Raw genomic sequence first — 20,294 nt, forward strand, 5'->3', positions numbered from 1 at the left:
AATCAGAGGTGGAGGACGAATGATTTCAGACACAATGTCTTTGATCAAATTGTCACGGAGAGCACACGCCCCGCCCGGAATGACAGCAAAGAACAAGAGCACCGCAATGGTGAGCAATATACACCCGAAGGTATGACCTTTGATCCCTAAGTGTGACCTTGACCTTGAAGCGAGCCATTCGAAACATGCGCTCTGCACGTCGTCTCGATACATGTGGTGAATATTTGTGCCAAGTTTCTTTAAAATCCTTCAAGCAGTTCAAGAGTTACAGAGCGGACACGAAACAAAGTCATATGACCTTTTACCCCCAAGTGTGACACTGACCTTGAAGCGAGGCATCCGAAATGGTGAATATTTGTGTCAAGTTTCTTCGAAATCCTTCAAGAGGTTCAAGAGTTACAGAGCGGACACGAAATTGCTAACGGACAGACAGACGGGCACCGGCGTCATAACAGAATATGTCCCTTCGGACGTATAAAAAGTACAGTATGTAGCTCGGACGGACGAACTGAGCAAAAAATTTAAGTGAATCTGTATTTTTGCATACACCCTGTAGGTAAAGTCACAAGGTCACGCGAGGATAACTATAGAAATGTGTGGCGGGAAATTCTTGTCGCTGATGGGTATTTCGACGATTACACTTTTGTAGGGGTGTTAATGTGATTGATTTTTTGCTGAAAAAAAAAGCTGATATAAATTTAAATATCAATTGCATGGCCGTTTTATGGTGTTAACAATGTAAAAGAATTGATTTTATTTCGAAAATAAATATTAGTGATATTTAATGAATCGAATAATTTCCATTCAAGTTGTCATGATGAAAATAACCAACAAATAATGGAATCGTCCACAGAGATTTCGGCTGCATTTACTTCAGGAATCTGTGTATTGCAAGCAGCGGGGTGAAATGGATTTACACGAAATGGTAAAGAAAATACCTGGATTTATTTACGAAGTATCTATGTCATTTGTGTCTATTATATATGTTGTTTTACTTTTCGCTGGAATAGGTTAGGGGCTCTTTGTGAAAGAAAAGTGCCAACAAATATTCGAAACTGAAAGAATTGAGAGCGGGGTTAATTTTCAGCAGAATTTGCAGAAGACTGCCCTTACCAGCTTTCTGCTACTCGGATAGAAAAGACCACATTTGTGTTTTGTATCATTCTCGATACGAAGAAAGATTATTCAGTCATTAATGGATTTGTTAATGTGTAATATAATGTTATTCAAATAAGTTTATGCAGACGACAATCGAAGACACAAGACTTGGAAGTTGGAACAAATGAAGAAATGGGCACACACACAATTTCACAAATTTATGACGAGTGGCAGTGCACTACACATCCGTCAAAAACTGAATCGACTGGATCCGTGGAACAAATTCATCTTTTTTAATTGAATTATGGATATTGAAATTTGAATCATGTCTGGGTGTGACTTGTATTCACTTTTATTCAGTTTTGTTATTTTTTCTGGTCCTTGGGTTCATGGGAGTCCATTCAATAGATGTGTATTAGAGTTCCGCTTAAGCCTGTGCTAGGGGGCCAGCATGCCCACTCATTTTTAAAGTTGAGGGTACATGTACCCCCTGCTTTTGCAAAATAGGGGTACACTTCAAATTTTGGGGGTACACTACATGGCAGATCTGAAAATTTTCTATTTAACTACTGAAATTTGTATATTACGTTTTTTTTTGGTTTTTTTTTTCATACAGAACTCTCGTGGGTGGGGTATAACAGATGAGATAATTTTAGAAAATGTAAAACGTTTTTCCGAAGTTAAGATAGGAAATTCTGAATCAAAAGACCCCTCCCTATATTATACTAAATATAAATAAGTTTTCACCAAGGTTCATGTATTCCCAATTTCGTGAACGGAACACGATTCGTCCGAAATAGCATACAGTCAACTGGAGACTGGTAAAATTCGTCCATCAATAATAAATGCCCAAACTATTACAGATATGCAATGTGTATCAAAATTGCAGTTAAATATCGAAAAATAAAATACTGTTAACCTTTTGCTGAGTTTATTAAAGCTAAAATGCCTTTTTGCGTTTCGTATCCATTCTTTTTTTGCACACGACCCGTGTGACGTCCCACTAAAACATTTACCAAACCCCTCTATACAGCTGACAATTACGCCAAGAATTCGGTGATGGAAACGAAATTATAACGTTCGTGGACCGGATCTGCGTTTTAGACCATACCAAACAATTGGCAAGAGCGCGATGAAATAAACAGCGATTTGGCAGCTGAACTGGAGTTCCGAATCTCTGCGTGCATGTACCCCCAACAAGTGATTTTTATGCGTGCATTTGATATTTTGTGCGTGATTCACGTACTGCAGTGCGTGAATGGGCATGCTGGGGGCATGAGAGGTGTTGCACATTTTATTAGCCCACCATCATCAGATGGTGGGCTATTCAAATCACTCTGCGTCCGTGGTCCGGCGTCCTTCCGTCCGTCCGTCCGTCCTTCCGTTAACAATTTCTCGTTATCGCATCTCCTCAGAAACTACCAGGGGGATTTTGACCAAACTTTGTCAGAATGATGTATTGGTACCCTAGTTGTGTCCCCCTGAAAATCAGAATGGTTCAACAAATTTTTAGTAAGTTATGGCCCTTTGTTTATTTCTATAATTTACATAGATTTATATAGGGAAAAACTTTGAAAACCTTCTTGGCCAAAACCACAGAGCCTAGGGCTTTGATATTTGGTATGAAGCATCATCTAGTGGTCCTCTACCAAGATGATTGAAATTATTTCCCTGGGGTCTAATATGGCCCCGCCCGGGGGTCACATGGTTTATATAGACTTATATAGGGAAAAACTTTGAAAAACCTCTTGTCCAAAACCACAGGGCCTAGGGCTTTGATATTTTGTATATGACATCATCTAGTGGTCTTCTACTAAGATTGTTCAAATTATCCCCCTAGGGTCAAATATGGCCCCGCCCCGGGGGTCACATGGTTTACATAGACTTATATAGGGAAAAACTTTGAAAATCTTCTTGTCCAAACCACAAAGCCTAGGGCTTTGATATTGTAATGTAGCATCGCCTGGTGGTTCTCTACCAAGTTTGTTAAAATTATCCCCCTAGGGTCAAATATGGCCCCGCCCTGGGGTCACATGGTTCATATAGACTTATATAGGGAAAAGCTTTTAAAAACTTCTTGTCAATAACCTACAACATTCAAATTTGGACCACATGTATGGTTTTGAGTGGCAAGATGAACCTTGACATGAGTTGACCTTGATTTTGACCTTGTGACCTACTTCCACATTTCTGTAGCTACAACCTTCAAATTTGGACCACATGCATAGTTTTGTGCGCTGATATAAACTTTGACCTTGACATTGACCTAGTGACCTACTTTCACATTTTTGAAGGTACAGGCTTCAAATTTGGTCCACATGCATAATTTCGTGTTCCGAAATGAAATTTGACATTGATTTTGACCCAGTGACCTACTTTCACATTTCTCAAGCTACAGCCTTCAAATTTGGACCACATGCATGGTTTTATGTACCGAAACAAACTTTAACCTTTACATTGACCTAGTGACCTACTTTCACATTTTTGAAGGTACAGGCTTCAAATTTGGACCACATGCATAGTTCTGTATTCCAAAATAAAATTTGACCTTGATTTTGACCTAGTGACCTACTTTCACATTTCTCAAGCTACAGCCTTCAAATTTGGACCACTTGCATAGTTTTGTATACCGAAATGAACTTTGACCTTAAGATTGACCTAGTGACCTACTTTCACATTTCTGTAGCTACAGGCTTCAAATTTAGACCACATGCATGGTTTTGTGTACCGAAACAAACTTTGATCTTTACATTGACCTAGTGACCTACTTTCACATTTCTCAAGCTACAGCCTTCAAATTTGGACCACTTTCGTAGTTTTGTGTACCGAAATGAACTTTGACCTTAAGATTGACCTAGTGACCTACTTTCACATTTCTGTAGCTACAGGCTTCAAATTTAGACCACATGAATAGGATTGTGTACCAAAACAAACTTTGACCTTTACATTGACCTAGTGACCTACTTTCACAGTTTTGAAGGTACAGGCTTCAATTTTGGACTACATGCATAGATTTGTTTCTGAAGTGAAATTTGACCTTGATTTTGACTTAGTGACCTACTTTCACATTTCTCAAGCTACAGCCTTCAAATTTGGACCACTTGCATAGTTTTGTGTACCGAATTAAACTTTGACCTTAAGATTGATTTAGTGACCTACTTTCACATTTCTCAAGCTACAGCTTTCGAATTTGGACCACATGCACAGTGTTGTGTACGGAAATGAAATTTGACCTTCAGCTAGTCAGTAAGTCTTGAAATTTGGAACACTCAAAAAAGGCACATTGGTGGGCGCCAAGATCACTCTGTGATCTCTTGTGGTAAAAGATAGTACAGTTATCATATTTATTAGCCCACCATCATCAGATGGTGGGCTATTCAAATCACTCTGCGTCCGTCGTCCTTCCGTCCGTCCGTCCGTCTGTCAGTTCGTCCGTCCTTCCGTCCGTTAACAATTTCTCGTTATCGCATCTCCTCAGAAACTACTGGGTGGATTTTGACCAAACTTTGTCAGAATGATGTATTGATACCCTAGTTGTGTCCCCCTGAAAATCAGACTGGTTCAGCAATTTTTTGGTGAGTTATGGCCCTTTGTTTATTTCCATAATTTACATAGATTTATATAGGGAAAAACTTTGAAAATCTTCTTGTCCAAAACCGCAGAGCCTAGGTCTTTGATACTATGTATGAAGCATCATCTAGTGGTCCTCTACCAAGATTATTCAAATTATTTCCTTGGGGTCTAATATGGCCCCGCCCCGGGGGTCACATGGTTTATATAGACTTATATAGGGAAAAACTTTGAAAAACCTCTTGTTCAAAACCACAGGGCCTAGGGCTTTGATATTTTGTATATGACATCATCTAGTGGTCTTCAACTAAGATTGTTCAAATTATCCCCCTAGGGTCAAATATGGCCCCGCCCCAGGGGTCACAGTGTTTACATAGACTTATATAGGGAAAATCTTTGAAAATCTTCTTGTCCAAACCACAAAGCCTAGGGCTTTGGCATTTGTAATGTAGCATCATCAAGTGGTTCTCTACCAAGTTTGTTCAAATTATCCTCCTAGGGTTAAATATGGCCCGCCCCGGGGGTCACATGGTGCATATAGACTTATATAGGGAAAATATTTTAAAATCTTCTTGTCAATAACTTACAACATTCAAATTTGGACCACATGTTTAGTTTTGAGTGGCAAGATGAACCTTGACATGAGTTGACCTTGATTTTGACTTAGTGACCTACTTTCACATTTCTGTAGCTACAGCCTTCAAATTTGGACCACTTGCATAGTTTTGTGCACTGAAAAGAACTTTGACCTTGACATTGACCTAGTGACCTACTTTCACATTTTTGAAGGTTAGTGCCCTACTTTCACATTTTTGAAGGTACAGGCTTCAAATTTGGAACACATGCATAGTTCTGTGTTCCGAAATAAAATTTGACCTTGATTTTGACCTAGTGACCTACTTTCACATTTCTCGAGCTACAGCCTTCAAATTTGGACCACTTGCATAGTTTTGTGTACCGAAATGAACTTTGACCTTAAGATTGACCTAGTGACCTACTTTCACATTTCTGTAGCTACAGGCTTCAGATTTAGACCACATGCATAGGATTGTGTACCGAAACAAACTTTGACCTTGACATTGACCTAGTGATCTACTTTCACATTTTTGAAAGTACGGGCTTTAAATTTGGACCACATGCATAAATTTGTGTTCTGAAGTGTAATTTGACCTCGCTTTTGACCTAGTGACCTACTTTCACATTTCGTCCTTGAAATTGATCTAGTGACCTACTTTCACATTTCTCAAGCTACAGCTTTGGAATTTGGACCACATGCACAGTGTTGTGTACGGAAATGAAATTTGACCTTGAGCTAGTCAGTAAGTCTTGAAATTTGAGCACTCAAAAATGGCACATTGGTGGGCGCCAAGATCACTCTGTGATCTCTTGTTACCTCTCATATAGAGACGCTGAGTTGGCGTATTTCCCCGGGCCATCGTAAAATACACCCTGCTACATCATGAACACTCATCAAACAGAGTCTGCTATTATTCTTTTTTGGCTGCATTCTATGCTCCAAGGGATCTTTTTATACGCCCTAAGGGATGGATTATGTTATGGTCCCGGTGTCCGTCCGTTAGCAATTTCGTGTCCGCTCTGTACCTCTTGAACCCCTTGAAGGATTTCAAAGAAACTTGACACAAATGTTCACTACACCAGGTCGACATGCAGAGCGCATGTTTTGGATGTGTCATTTCAAGGTCAAGGTCACACTTAGGGGTCAAAGTTCATATATGACTGCTTTGTGTATATTGCTCTGCATTGCAGTGCTATTGTTTTTATTTGGCAGATCCCTTTTTGTTCTCTTACAATAATTTTTTTTTTTTAATTACTTCCCTTTTTTGTTACTCTAAATAGCTTATTTTGAAACTATTTTATTATTGGCCGTAGGGAAAAACCGAGACCACTTTCCTGTGGTACAACTTGGATGGTACTGTACTTACATTTTAAAGTAATTGACCCCAGGTCTGATGGTACATTCAATTTTTAGATGTATTTTGACATAAATTCTGGTAAGAATTTTTTTGTGGACTTAAAAATAATTTTTTTTGGAATTTCTTCTTTTTTGTCATTCCTGTCCTTTGGGCTTCAGCAGTCAAGTTCTTTAAATTCTGCTCCCATCCTCAGATGTTACACTTCGGGCGTATATTGCCCTGCTTGGCGGCGCTCTTGTTACAGATTTTATTGTAATTGCTTGAATCATTTGTAATACCCTTGCCAACCTTGGTGTGAAATTTTTTCGCTAATAATTTTTGTTTTTTTGACCGAATTTTGTGAAAAAAATAAAAGAAGCTTGGGTAGGGGTTGATGGGCACTTTCTATAATGTAGTATGGAAATAATTCCTGGGAGTGGGAGACCAGAGTTCTTCACAGACACTTTGCCTCCCCTTGCCCAACTGTCTTTCATTTCAGCCCTTTGAAACAAACTGGGCATGGGTCTTGATCGTTGGCACCAGACAGAAAGAAAATGACATTGTACAATGTCATGTTAATTTATACCCTATCCCAAAGGTAGGCCTATATTATTATAAGAACCATGGTCATTAATGGGAAAAAAATAAAGTTTTACTTTATAGAGAAAGCTAGAGACCTATAGATAACCCATTAAGCTAAAAGCTTATTTCCAATGGGGCCTAAATTGGGAAAACTGATGGTTACTATAATATATAAAGAAATTTTACAAATGATGAATGACATTTTATATAATTATTGAACAGTGTACAACTATTGTAAAACTATTCCAAAAAGGCAAAAACCCTAAAAATTAACAATCCTTTGCAAATTTTAACTTCACAAGGTGGGGATGGGGGGTTGAGTATGTTCCTAAATCTACTCCTCCCACACTATTGTCTTGATTTGCTTACTTTGATAGATGAACAGACTTGATTGTGCAGACGACGATAAAGGAATTACCTTTGCTGTCGCAGTTATTGCCCTTAAATAGTTTCGCTATATATTGAAAGTGTTTATAGGGTGTGCAGGGCCTCCACTGTGCCTCAGAAAGTTGTAGCCACTTTTTGAGAGAAACTGCAAAATTGAAGCTGAATTGCAGATGGCAGAGGAGGCCCTGGGTGTGCGATTTGAGAATCGCGCTAGATTTTTCTATGTCGCATGCGCGACGGTGGCAAATCCCTGACTGTATGCGCACATTCATAAAACTAAAAGCTACATACACAGCAAAAACAGCATATTCTCTTGTGCGTGTGCGATGTTCAGTTGACAAGAAAGCTTTCCCTTTGGTCACTTGATAATATAACGTGTTTATTGTTCTAATTAATCATTAATGAACCCCCATGACCTCCACCGATAATACCAGTCATGACTTCCATCGATAATACCAGTCGTGACCATTGATAACACCAAGTATCAAACATTGGTCAGATGCCCCGACCCTTCACGTTGGACATAGCCATTTTTAGCTCACCTGTCACGTAGTGACAAGGTGAGCTTTTGTGATCGCCTGTCCATTGTCCGTTCACAATTTCTTGTGAACAGGAAGTAGACCACATTTTGCAATCAATTTTAATCAAACTTGCACACAACTTCTATTGGCATAATATCTTGGTTCCTTTCGAAAACTGGCCAGATCCAGTCATTGGTTCCAGAGTTAATGGCCCCTTAAAAGGCCAAAATTTGCTATTTTAGCATGTGAACACGATATAGAGATTTCTTTCGAAAACTGGCCAGATCCCGTCATGGGTTCCAGGTCACACACCAGTAAATAGTTTCCCCTTTATATTCTATATAAAACTGACATTTTTTAACTCGACTATACGAAGTATGATATAGAGCTATCCTACTCGACCCGGCGTTGGCGTCAGCGTCCCTCCGTGTCCGCACTTTTGTTAAAGTTTTGATGCACTTTCTCTTTATCTTTGTTATTTCTTGATGGATTTGCATCAAACTTAAAATTATACAGGCCTCGACCTTAGCGGTGGACCGTTGGACCGACGCAACCAAAATATCAGCAGGTCCACTAACTATCAAAAGTTGGGTAGACCGATGGTCAACCAATTTTCACGGTCTGAAAATATAATAAAACCCTTAAAAATGCAAAAAAGGGGGAAAAGGTGTACCCAAATCGACGAATTCACAAAATGAAAGTTGATTTTGCCTTAATTACGGCATTCTACAGTTATTAGCATTGGTGAGTTAAAGTCATTATAGGACGAATGGATTACTCGACCGATTGGGCAAGAGGTTTTTACGTCATAACTTGACCAAATTCAGAAATTACATCAGGCAAAATTACCTGGATTGACTGGAATTTACCCGCGAATCGTAAAGATATCAAAACGTCATGCTGGTAATTTTCTATTCCACAAGCACGTGCGCCCTCAGGGTTCATACGCGTCAGGGAAAAGTCAGGGAAAAAATTTTTTTTTCAAGGTCAGGGAATTTTACAAAATGTCAGGGAAATTTTGAAATTTGGAAAATGTAAGGGAATTTTCTGATCTGGTTAGGCAACAATTTGTAAAGGTTAAGGCAGTTTCTTCAAATATTTCCTTTTTCATGAAAGCTATCACACTTACAACAATTAAAGCATAATTTTAAATTATATGCATATACTGCCAATTTCAGAATAGCTCGCCGTTTCAGTGTTTGCATCATACACTTGTAGTCACTGACTGATATCGATTTTCTTATCGTGAGTGGCTAATTTTGTAACCGTCATTTACATTAACTCCGCCCAAGTCGCGAGTCAAGTTATGTGTTTTTTTCCATTAATTTGTCTTAACAACACATAAATTGTCAGTCATACAATGTATTTATGGTTTTAAAACTTGATGATATTACAGTTTAAGTCGTATCTCAGAATCAGTTTCAAATCAAACATTTTTTTACAATCTGTGACTGATTACAATTACGTAAATCTGTCCCGATTAGTGTCGCATTATCTAAAAGTACTTAATTTTTCTGTCAGCGATGATAAAAATCATTAATCCAGTGATTTAAAGTTAGCGACTAATCACTTGACTACGGGGATAGTCACATGATGGATGGATACTACAATTCCTAGTTTAGAAATCACACGGGCACATTATTGCAATAAAGCAGAAGTCAGCATTGACTTAGGGCGACGAGTTAGACTAACAGCTTATTTTTACATCTATTTTTTCCGTTTGACTTAAATGTTCATGACATCACATACTACATGGTTTCTGTATGCAGTAATAATTTGACGGATTTCTATGAAAAATGTATATATTTGATATGGAAGACTTTTCCAACGAAATTTCAATCGATGACAATCCTTTGTTTAATATTTTACACATCACGCGTATACTATATATACAGAACTTACGTGTCTCAAAAGTGGACTCGTTTGAGAGAAAATATCGGTAAAAGTATTTTATCTTTAATTTCATTTAAAACTGTGATAGTAGAATTTGAATTGTAAAAGGCGATCTTGCATAGACTTTATTCACCGTTAAATTGCCTGTCACAAATACTAGAATTTAACGACCGTACCATTCGACAATATGCAGTTAATCAAGAGTCACAAGTTTAAAATCATAACTATAGTTTTCCTATCATATCTTGTCCAACTTCGACAATTCTGGGCGTCGAACATTGAAAAATCGAAATACATGTAGCATTTAGACACCAGACCCAGATAGACGCATAATTATACTAGAAGTGACCTCATCACATTGTATTTTACCGACAATCGGATTACATCTCATCATATGTAGCTTTTTACCATGTAGGAAAGGAAATACGTATTAGTTAAAAACATAATTGAGCCGCACCATGAGAAAACCAAAATAGTGCGTTTGCGACCAGCATGAATCCGGATCAACCTGCGCATTGGTGCACTCTGCTCATGATTCTTACTGTTCACTAATAGTTACTCTAATTGCAATTGGCGTTGAAAGCGAACAGCATAGATCCTGACCAGACTACAGACGCACTATGTTGGTTTTCTCATGTCGCGGCTCATATTTTTTGTATAAGTAAATGTTTCCGTTGTCATTTAAACAATGAGATTTAATAATGATAGGTTCTTCATGACATTTAATTTGACGGATTGTATATATTTCAATATAAATTAACGGATATCTAAGCTTGTGAAATGTAAATATTTATTACTACGTCGTGTGTTTCTGGGAGTGACTGATGAGCCCCGTTAGGCTAGGTTTCGTAATTGTATATTCAAACAGTCTTTTGATTTTCTGGGCCTTTTTTGTGTTTTCATCGTTCTCAACAACATGTATTAAAAATGATAAACATACTATATTTTTCCAAAATACCTTGCACAAATATGAACTTCCGCTTTAACATGACACTGTTATCTTACGTTCAAATCAATTAGATATTGAAAATTTATCATCTAAACTAACATTATGAGACCTTGAGAAACACTCAAGGGTCCCCAGGACCTCCCTCAACAGTCACTCACTCTTGAGAGTTGGCTCGACTGTCACTCACCTTTATGAATACAAATGGAATCTTTCCTGAGTAAAGATGTGACCGTTAGGCAATTTGTTTGAGTGTACTCAATGAGTGGTGTTGGAGTATTGTATGTATCCTTGATAAGCCCAGGGGTGTTGAAAGATATCCGTCATAAAATTACCTTGGGGCTATATTGCAAACTGTATTTGAAAGTAAACGGTGTCGATTGTAAAGAGGTCAACTGCTACATTATCAAAGTTTATTAATAGTCATTAAATTTACAAATGATTGAAGTGATCGTTTACAAGAACTAGGAAAACAAATGATGAATTGTTTATGTTGGACTATATAAGGAGAGTTGTCATTTTACAATTTCGATACTTGAACTGTGCTTATCATTATGTAATACATTTGGAATGAACATTGAAAATGTTGACACATGATTAGATTGAAAGACACATAGATCTAGTTTTTAACAGACTGAAAACTTTTTACACAAAACTTTGTTTTTTAACGATATAGTGACACCGCTACAGGTATAATTGTAAAGAAATATTGTTGAAGTATAATACACAATACGAGACTGTACCTACTCAATACATCACAGTGTTTGTTGTTACTTCTCCGAATGATTTGGTTTGAAAGAATCGAACTAAGAAATAATAAGTTTTGTTGTATTTCGTTTAGAGTACACCAGTGTTAATCCTCAGACAGTTCAAATATATACTGCGAACGTGTCATGCACATGTATGTACGCATTATGCAGGATTATCTTGAAATAAATTCCCGCAATATTTTACTTTTGTACCTAACCCTTTACATTGTTTTTTTGTACATTTTAAACCACTGCGATCGATAGAAATACACTTTTGGGCGGAGCAAACTACACGCGTGATCCTCTCACAGATAACTAGAGTGACAGCTACGTCATTTACTACATGCGTTTGATGTAAACGCCCATTCGGCGAGCTTTTCTGAAATTGGCAGTATCTATATTCTACATATTTTTCAAATTCCATATAGAAGAAACTGAAAGGGATTTGCACCCCTTACCTCCTGAGCAAATCTGGTGATGGCTATATCTAATGATTCGATCCCCTTCTCTCCTGTATAGTGTCCATTACACATAGATAATTAAATACTCGTTTACTATTAAAGGTTACCCCACTATAAACAATTCCCATAGTTCTGATTAGAAGTTTGAGAGATTTATGCCCCTTTTAATGGCAAAGCTCTTATTCAGAGGCAAACATCGTGAAAAGCCGAGTATTGTTATTCATGAATCTTAACTGTAAATTATTTGAATATTTTATATGAAATGTACAGAAATTATATTATATTTGTAGTCTTATAATTCTTAAATAGAATGGTCTTGCAATAGTTTGTTGTAATTGTACACTGTAATTATATGTCGTATGCAAGAATGAGACGTAAATAAAGATATAAAACATAGCCATTACTATATATACATACAAGGCTCCAATAACACAAACATATGGTCTTTATTTTACACAGTTTCAATATTTGAAGAAGGATGTTTTTGTGATACTGGTGCCTTGTGCATGTGGCTAGTGCTTGGAGCATGCAGTTCAGCTTTTTAACCTTTCAGGTGTGACTACTAACCACTAACAATGAGCAGGCAGACTAGATTTAATGTTGATTGGTTGAAGGACCCTAGATATTCAGCATGGGTTGTTTTATATAGAATCCTTATCCTATAGATTCATTGCCTTTGTTATAGTACTAGTTAATTCAATCTAACCACGTGTATTATAGCTAGTTGTTTAACCTGTACAACTCTGTTAACATTTTGTGAACATTTAGTGGTTTTTATGCTGTTGTGCTGGATATGGGGCTGATCAGCTTGCTTGTATATAATAGTATGCAATACTGTCACTTAATTATGCAGGGCTTATTTTATGTGCGATATATAAAATTGAACATAATATTATCTACAATACCTTAAAGACATGCTTTTGCTACCAAGGTGTTTTGCATGGTATATATCCTATAGATGTTACTCTTTTTAATTGGTAATCAGAATGACAATTCCATTTTAATGTAATTTAGTAAAGCTATGTTCAGAAAAACAGTTCGATTTGGCTAATATGTTCAGGTTTCCAAAAGTAATTGCTTTATTGTCTATTGGTCATAACATAAAAACATTTGTTTGTTTGAAACAGTGTATTTGATTACTTTTTAATGCATGATAATTCATGTCATTTTGCTTGCCAATGTGTTTTGTATAGTCACCAGCTCCATATCCAGTTGATTTGGAATAAACAAACAAAATATTAAACAATGTAAATGTTTGTCAAAAAGGAGGTAAGGGTTGGCTGTAGGGGTGGTGGAGGCCAACATTCTATTTTTCATTTAAAATTGAACCACTAAATGTGCACATTTTAAGATAACAAAAGTCATACTAGGTGACTTGGTTTGTATGGTACCGAACCAAAAAGTCAGGGAAAAATGCTTTCATGTCAGGGAAAAGTCAGGGAAATGTCAGGGAATTTTGTCTGAAAGAATGTGTATGAACCATGGCCCTATCGTAACGTCGTCGTTACTTTTGTTTATCGACACGTACACAAAAAACGCGCGTAGTGGATTCATTTTAATATAATCGCTTCAAATTTTCAGCACTGCTTAAGAACTAATACAGTATGAATTCTACAATAATTATAATAAGATATCGTCAGAAATGTAGGCAAAACTCTATAAAAACACAAATTTTCATATAATGATCTGTAAAATTTCAAACAGCGCGATCTTGATTATTTACTTCTTAAAGTAAATAAACAACTATGGTAATAAAATTCAGACTTTTGACCAGAAAGTACAAAAATCACAATTAAAAAATCTTAAATAATGAAAAAGCGGCAGCAATTTAAATACATGGAGTAAAACGATTTTTGGCAAACAGATTTCTGTTAGCAGGGTTTTCCCGGACGCAGGTTTTCTGCGTCCCTGACGCGCTTTTACTGCTTTGAACTCGCATTTTTAGTGCCTCTGCGTCCACTGGACCCGCAAAATCGGTCACGAAACTCCTTTGCACTGAAGCCTCCTTTGCGCAGATACCCATGTAAAATTCGCAGTTTTTTACCACCGGGACCATCCCCGAATTGTGGGTGCTCATTATACACAGGTATAGACGATTTTCCAACTTCAAAACAAGTTTTGTTATCGATGTTGGCCATTTTGGTAAAGGGAAACTACTCTCCGCGCTAACTGTCACCACTAAAATCTAAGATTGCTGTTACGTTCCGTAAAAGATCGAATGGTTTATTTTTTTATTAAACAAAATTAATTTCATATAAATTTAAAGTATTTTGATGAAAAAATATTAATAAATCACAAAAATTATGATACTAATTAAGGATCGAGTATTATCTTTAACCGAGATAAAACTGTGAAAAACATAATTGACACGAGGTGACACGTTAATTGCCGGTAATTACTGGCTATTTGATCATAACAAAAAGACTATCACACCTTTTGTAATCAGTCTGAATTGAAAAGCTCATGCCATTTTGAAAGATACCATTCAGAAATATTGAATCAGCTGCTATCTAAATTAAAAAGATACAATTAAGTTCATTCGGTTTTAGGGTAAATTTTTATAGTAATAATGTCCATTTTCGAGATCAATAATTTGTGGACCCCCAAAAATTATTAGGTACCCTTAAATTAGCAGCCATGGGAGTCCATGGACTCCCAAATAAAAAACCCAAGGGAAAACCCTGTGTTAGTGCGGTAGAATAGGTTACGTGACCTTGTGAACGTAAATAATAAATAGAAATGTGGTTTTAAAATAAAGCAGTATGATGTCGTTGCGGTTTTTAATAAGTTTTATATGAATTTAAGTTGTACATGTATTTTTTGACACGACGCTTATAGAGGATATTACATGAGTGTCTTTTCATATTGAATTTATTAAACGAGTTGAATAAAATGATAAAATCAGGGATCGATTTTAACGGTCGCTAACTCGCAAAATTCGAGTAAAAATAAAAAAAATGCGAGTAGAAAATCATGGCACTCGAATATTTTTGCGATCACGTTCGAAAATCGGGGAATTCGCTCAAACTGTCCTTTTCTCTTTAAAAACTCCTTTCGGGCAGTTAAATTACCGATAATCACGTGACTGCTTCTAGACGCTTGTCGCTTTATACAAAAGTAATTATCGGATATGTAAGTAAGCGTCTAGGCAATATTTGTTTTCATTTTTGACGTCTGTAATTTGCAAAGTTCTGTGAAAATGGAGAGGAAATAACACGTTTCTTGGTGCAAAAAAGCCCGCGGAGCTCGAAAATGCTAGCAACACTACCAACTGTGACCTGAGAAAAACTTAAAATATCAACGTCAAGCCAAAAGTCCAAAGAATCATTGAGTGCTTTGGTTTGTATCATACTTTCAAAACCAGAAAGTCCCAAGCCTGTCCGAACTGTGAACTTTTATATGAAACCAAACAACAACAAAACAACTTGAATTTAGCTCGTAAACAGCTTTTAAATAATTGCTAGTGGAACCCATCATTTTGCTAGTGGAAAAAAATGGCACTAGCAAAAATTTGCTAGTTGGAAAAAAAGTTAAATTAGATCCATGAAAATGCGAGGCTCTGCCAAGAATTTTATCAATTTTATTCAACGAGTTTAATAAATTCAATATGGAAAGTCACAAATGTAATATTCTTTTTATCACATGTTAGTCTTTCCTGTTGAAACATCAAAAATTCTACTTCCTTTTACAGTGATTTTTTTACTTGTTTTGGCAACAGCCCATGCCTTTTCAATTGGGAATTTTTAGCGCGATAAACTTCAGAATTGGGAAAAATTAGCAAACCTTAATAAAGAAATCATTTTGAAAAGTTTTATTTTAAGGTAAATTTATTTCATTCAAATATGCACTGAGGTTGAACAGACAGGACAGACAGGTTATTTTCTGATGTCACAGGATCTGATGGCTCAGATAGCTTAGGGTCACCATGAGTTTCTGTTGATTTCTGAGGGTCATTTTGTGGGGACTCCGATTTCTTGGACAGATCACTTTGCTTTTCTGACATTTGATTTGAATTTAATTTCTCTTTAACTTTACCAAAAGATGTTCGAATGTCCGTAGTACCTATGGCGTGTTTTAAGTTTTATTTTCTTATTATAATATTTGGAATTATGCGACATTTTTCGATAATTTAGGTAATTTTCTAACAATTTTTTTCCGACTCATTTTGACGCATGAAAAAGCGTTTAGCGACTGTGATGAAAGTCATACTAAATGCCGTACTATGCCGTGACCCGTTATATGTAAACAACGCGTTTGAGTTGGCAACAAAATTCTGCGAATAAACCATTATAAATTAGAGTCGAAATTTTTATGATTATTTGCATCGTTTTAGTTCAACTTTCACAAGAAATCAATCTAATTGGGGAAAAATCATCTCGTTTTGGAGATTTTTTAAGCATTTTTTGGGAATTTTGACCATTTTTGTCAGTTGGGAAGACGCCAAATTTCAGAGTCAAATCGGCGCAAAAAAAATCACTGTTTTACTATATAAACAAGTCAATTTGACCAACGTTTCCGATACTATAAATGACGTCGACGTCAAAGCTTTATTACACTAGTGTATTATCGTTTTTATTTAATGGCTTTATTACACTCCCGCGATGTCAAACGTGATGATGTTAGATATTCTTCTCAAACAATGTAAATTCCTTGAGGGCAAATAGGTCACAGAGGTAGGATATCCACTATCATCCTTCACGGTTTGACACATTTACATGTAAGTTCGGTATATTGCACATTCGCATTTAAAAAATTAAAGAAAAATCTTTTTTATTGATTTCTTCTCAACAATTTAAGGAAACCGAGAAAGTACGATCAGATAGTGATGTGTCACGTTGCGCGAAAACATGACGTAATGCCATGACAATCTCGGGCAATGGCTTTGCTCTCCACTTCAGATGCCATAATAACCGACACACTTCTTTTAGCTCTTTGATGGGGTGTTAATTGATGATGAAAACAAGGCCAATTACTTAGTTTATCAACAGAATAATTACCGATAATTGTTAATGTTTTGTTTTTTTTCGCTTTCAACATGGGTGGATGATGATTATTGTGTCCATATTTTGGGACACTTTTCAAAATAATTATTTTTCGGGATATCAGATTGCCAGAGTCAGGGCTCTCGCGAGTGGGCGACTTGAGCGACATAGTCGCTTTGGAACCTCAAACTTTGCTCAAATCTAACCTCAAAGGGTAATGCAAGTCGCCCGATTTTCTTTGATATCCGCACTCGCTAATTACCGCTTCTCTAACATGTCTAACTTCTGACAATTTGCACGCACTGTCAGAAGAGTGTTAAATACACATACACACACGCCGATAGCATAATTTAGGCTCCGCCTACTTCAGGTACTTGCGAGATTTTCCCCGAGAAGTGTGAAAGCGAATCAAATTATCAGATACAACAGAGTCGATTGTGTTCAGCAAATTAGCGCCGCGGTTATGTCTTTGACACTGCGTTAATTGTCAACATGTTCAGGTGCAAAAGAAAAACAACATTATTTTACGAAGAAATTGCTGATTAACCATGCGATTAATTGGAATAGTGTACACAATTAGTTGTTGTCTATGCCAAAAGAACGACATGCAATGTAACTACGTTAAATTGACTTCCAACGATGAACTGATTTGAATATCTATTTCTAGTTTACACAGTTTACTTTCAGTTTTATTCAGGTGAGATACTGTTTGCCGAGTTGGTGACTCGGTGTTAATAATAAACACTTGGTACAAGATATAGCAAAAAATCGGCGGGTTAAATTTACAGCATCGTCTTGAATTTTGAAAACAACTTTTTTCAGAATTTTATAATGAAACAATAACCACTATATGGGAAATGATCTAACTAAGAAAATGAATGGTCACATCAATGTTTTTTATCTAGAAACAAGAAAATTACAGCCACCTTTCGAATCACTCAAGTCTTCCCACTTCTCCCTAAGGCCTCTCCACTTTTCCCTAAATCAATTTGAGGGAGAAGTGACTTCTCCCAAAAAATTGGACCTAGCTAGACCCCTGGTACAGTTCTTCCATTTTTGAGTCGGCTAAACGCTGAAAGCGTTTTGACGAGTCCTTGCTATCGCCCGATTTATCATTCTCATTAAATGGCCTCACAACACAGCGAATTGATGTAGTTCCATTAGATTGTCTCTAATTTCAAAGAGTTCATTGATCGTATGAAGTTCAGTAATGTCAATCCCATTTGCTATGACCAATATACGATGTAATCTGTCAAATTTATGAAGTGTAATTGTGCAATACTCGAAAAGAGCCACGTATTTTCTTCCGCGGTAACTCATTAAGCATAAACACGCATAACGATTCTGCGGGATTTGGTAATACATTTGCGCATATAATTATGGTGACTAATTTTATGCCCTTTTGTCACAAAAAGCAATTATGATGTTCACAAATTCAAATAAAAACTGCATATTAACTTATTAGCCAAATTATCCATTTGCTACCCTGTCCGTTTCAAAAAATAATCTTTAAAATCATTGCGCAAATAAATTTATTGCGCTGTGCATTTCATGAATTGCGCAGGCGTACCAAGCTTGTGTAACGTCCAGCGAAAGACAAAATATAGCTCTAAAACATACTGCTAGTATTTTCCTGAGTCGGGTACCTCTGAAAGCATTGGAATGTCTCTTATCAAAGAGTTTACCACATCGATGAAATTAAATTATGACAGCTTCATTTTAAATGGCCCGAATAAGATATGTTCAGTACGTTAATTCTTCCGCGAGACTTCGCGGATGAATCCTAATTACATTCTGGGCACTTGTCGGCGAACACACGTGACCTGTTTATAACAATGCTTCTACGTCTGCGTTTGAAAATACGGACTTCGGTTCTTTTGCAGTCAGTAAGCGGATAAATTATCGGGAGAAGAAGCTCTTACTGGTTTGTTTAGTTACTACTGATTTTAAAAATGATTTTATTTCTTATTTTACGAGAAATAAACAAATCGGCGAAACATTTAATTGTATCTTCTTGTAGTTTTTGAAATCGAAAGTAGATAGTCTATGTTAGACTGCTTTGACGAAACGAAACAATTTTTTTTATGAAATGATTTAAATAAGAGGTAATTTCACCGTAAACTTCAATGTCAGATACTGCCAATTGCTGCTAAACTGTCTTCGTATCATCACAATTTGTAAAACACATTGTTGAAACTGGAGATTTTGACGGTATAGAAAAGTGCAATCGTAACCAGATATAATATTTTGGGTAAATATTGAGCTGTGTTATGAAATTTTAACATTAAAGTAACAGACATGATAGATATTATTGTAACAGAAATGATTCTAGAATTTATTTTTATTACACATACATAGAATCTATATCAGACTTATATTCTAGTCCTGAGGCATGACCTGAAAGTAAAAAAAATATGAAGTGACAGTCATTCATACTTTGGATATTGTAATACTAAAAAGAATCTAGGTAATATTTAGAAATTGAACATAAAATTTTCAGTTAGAAATCGCACCAGAGGCTGAATCAAGGGTCTGCATTTTTAAAATTTCCTTGTGGTGATACCCCAATCCCTACTTGCAGGAGGGGGTATCCTCGCCCCACCCCATATTGCCACTTTACAGTTTGATACATTTGCCCTTTTACCACCTGCCACAATGCCCATTTCAACATCTGACTGCAGTTCAAAGCGGGAAGGAACACCCCTCCCCACACCCACTCTGCTACAGACCACGTAAAAATGGCTCAAACATTGTTCAGCCCTGTCTGGGCCTGTCTGTCTACATGAATAAATGGATAATTGAAAGTTCATGGACTTGGGGACTACTGACATTGTTTTGAAGGGGTTAACAGGTCTGAAATAGAATAAATGATGGGTTTAACTAAAAAAGAACTGCATTTATTAATATCGGTTATCTTTTCCAAAATTGGAAGCTAGTCCGAGTAATTTCCCTTAGTTTCGAATGCGCAATTTTCCTGTCAGTGTAAACATTCATGACACTGTATATTGACACTCAGCAACATTTACATATCTTTAAACGCAAAAGTAAGTATACTTTAAATTCACATCCCTTATAATATGATTGAACAATACCTAGCGTGTGACACGGTTATCCCCAGGCCCGTTATTTGTAAAATATCTGAACAGTTCTTTCGTCCATCCGTTCCAAATTGTATGTGGCAATTCGCGCTAT

The 20,294-nt window shown here is 36.6% G+C and overlaps 1 protein-coding gene across 4 annotated transcripts in view; it reads left to right on the top strand.

Moving 5' to 3' along the window:
• Positions 1-781: 781 nt before the first annotated feature.
• LOC123531519 (protein boule-like) overlaps positions 782-20,294 on the top strand; it is a 70,936-nt gene continuing 51,423 nt past the window's right edge. For 3 of the 4 annotated variants that reach the window (XR_008366012.1, XM_045312562.2, XM_045312563.2), the window contains exon 1: positions 860-955. Coding sequence is in view for 3 of the 4 variants with exons in the window: in XM_045312562.2 (XP_045168497.2) it covers positions 908-955 (48 nt within the window). In the remaining variant the exon portion in view is untranslated. Of the gene's footprint in view, positions 956-20,294 lie in introns of all 4 variants that reach the window. The other variant, XM_045312564.2, reaches the window with a different exon arrangement.

Source organism: Mercenaria mercenaria, chromosome 11 (genome assembly GCF_021730395.1).
Source record: "Mercenaria mercenaria strain notata chromosome 11, MADL_Memer_1, whole genome shotgun sequence".
NCBI classification, from domain to species: Eukaryota; Metazoa; Mollusca; class Bivalvia; order Venerida; family Veneridae; genus Mercenaria; species Mercenaria mercenaria.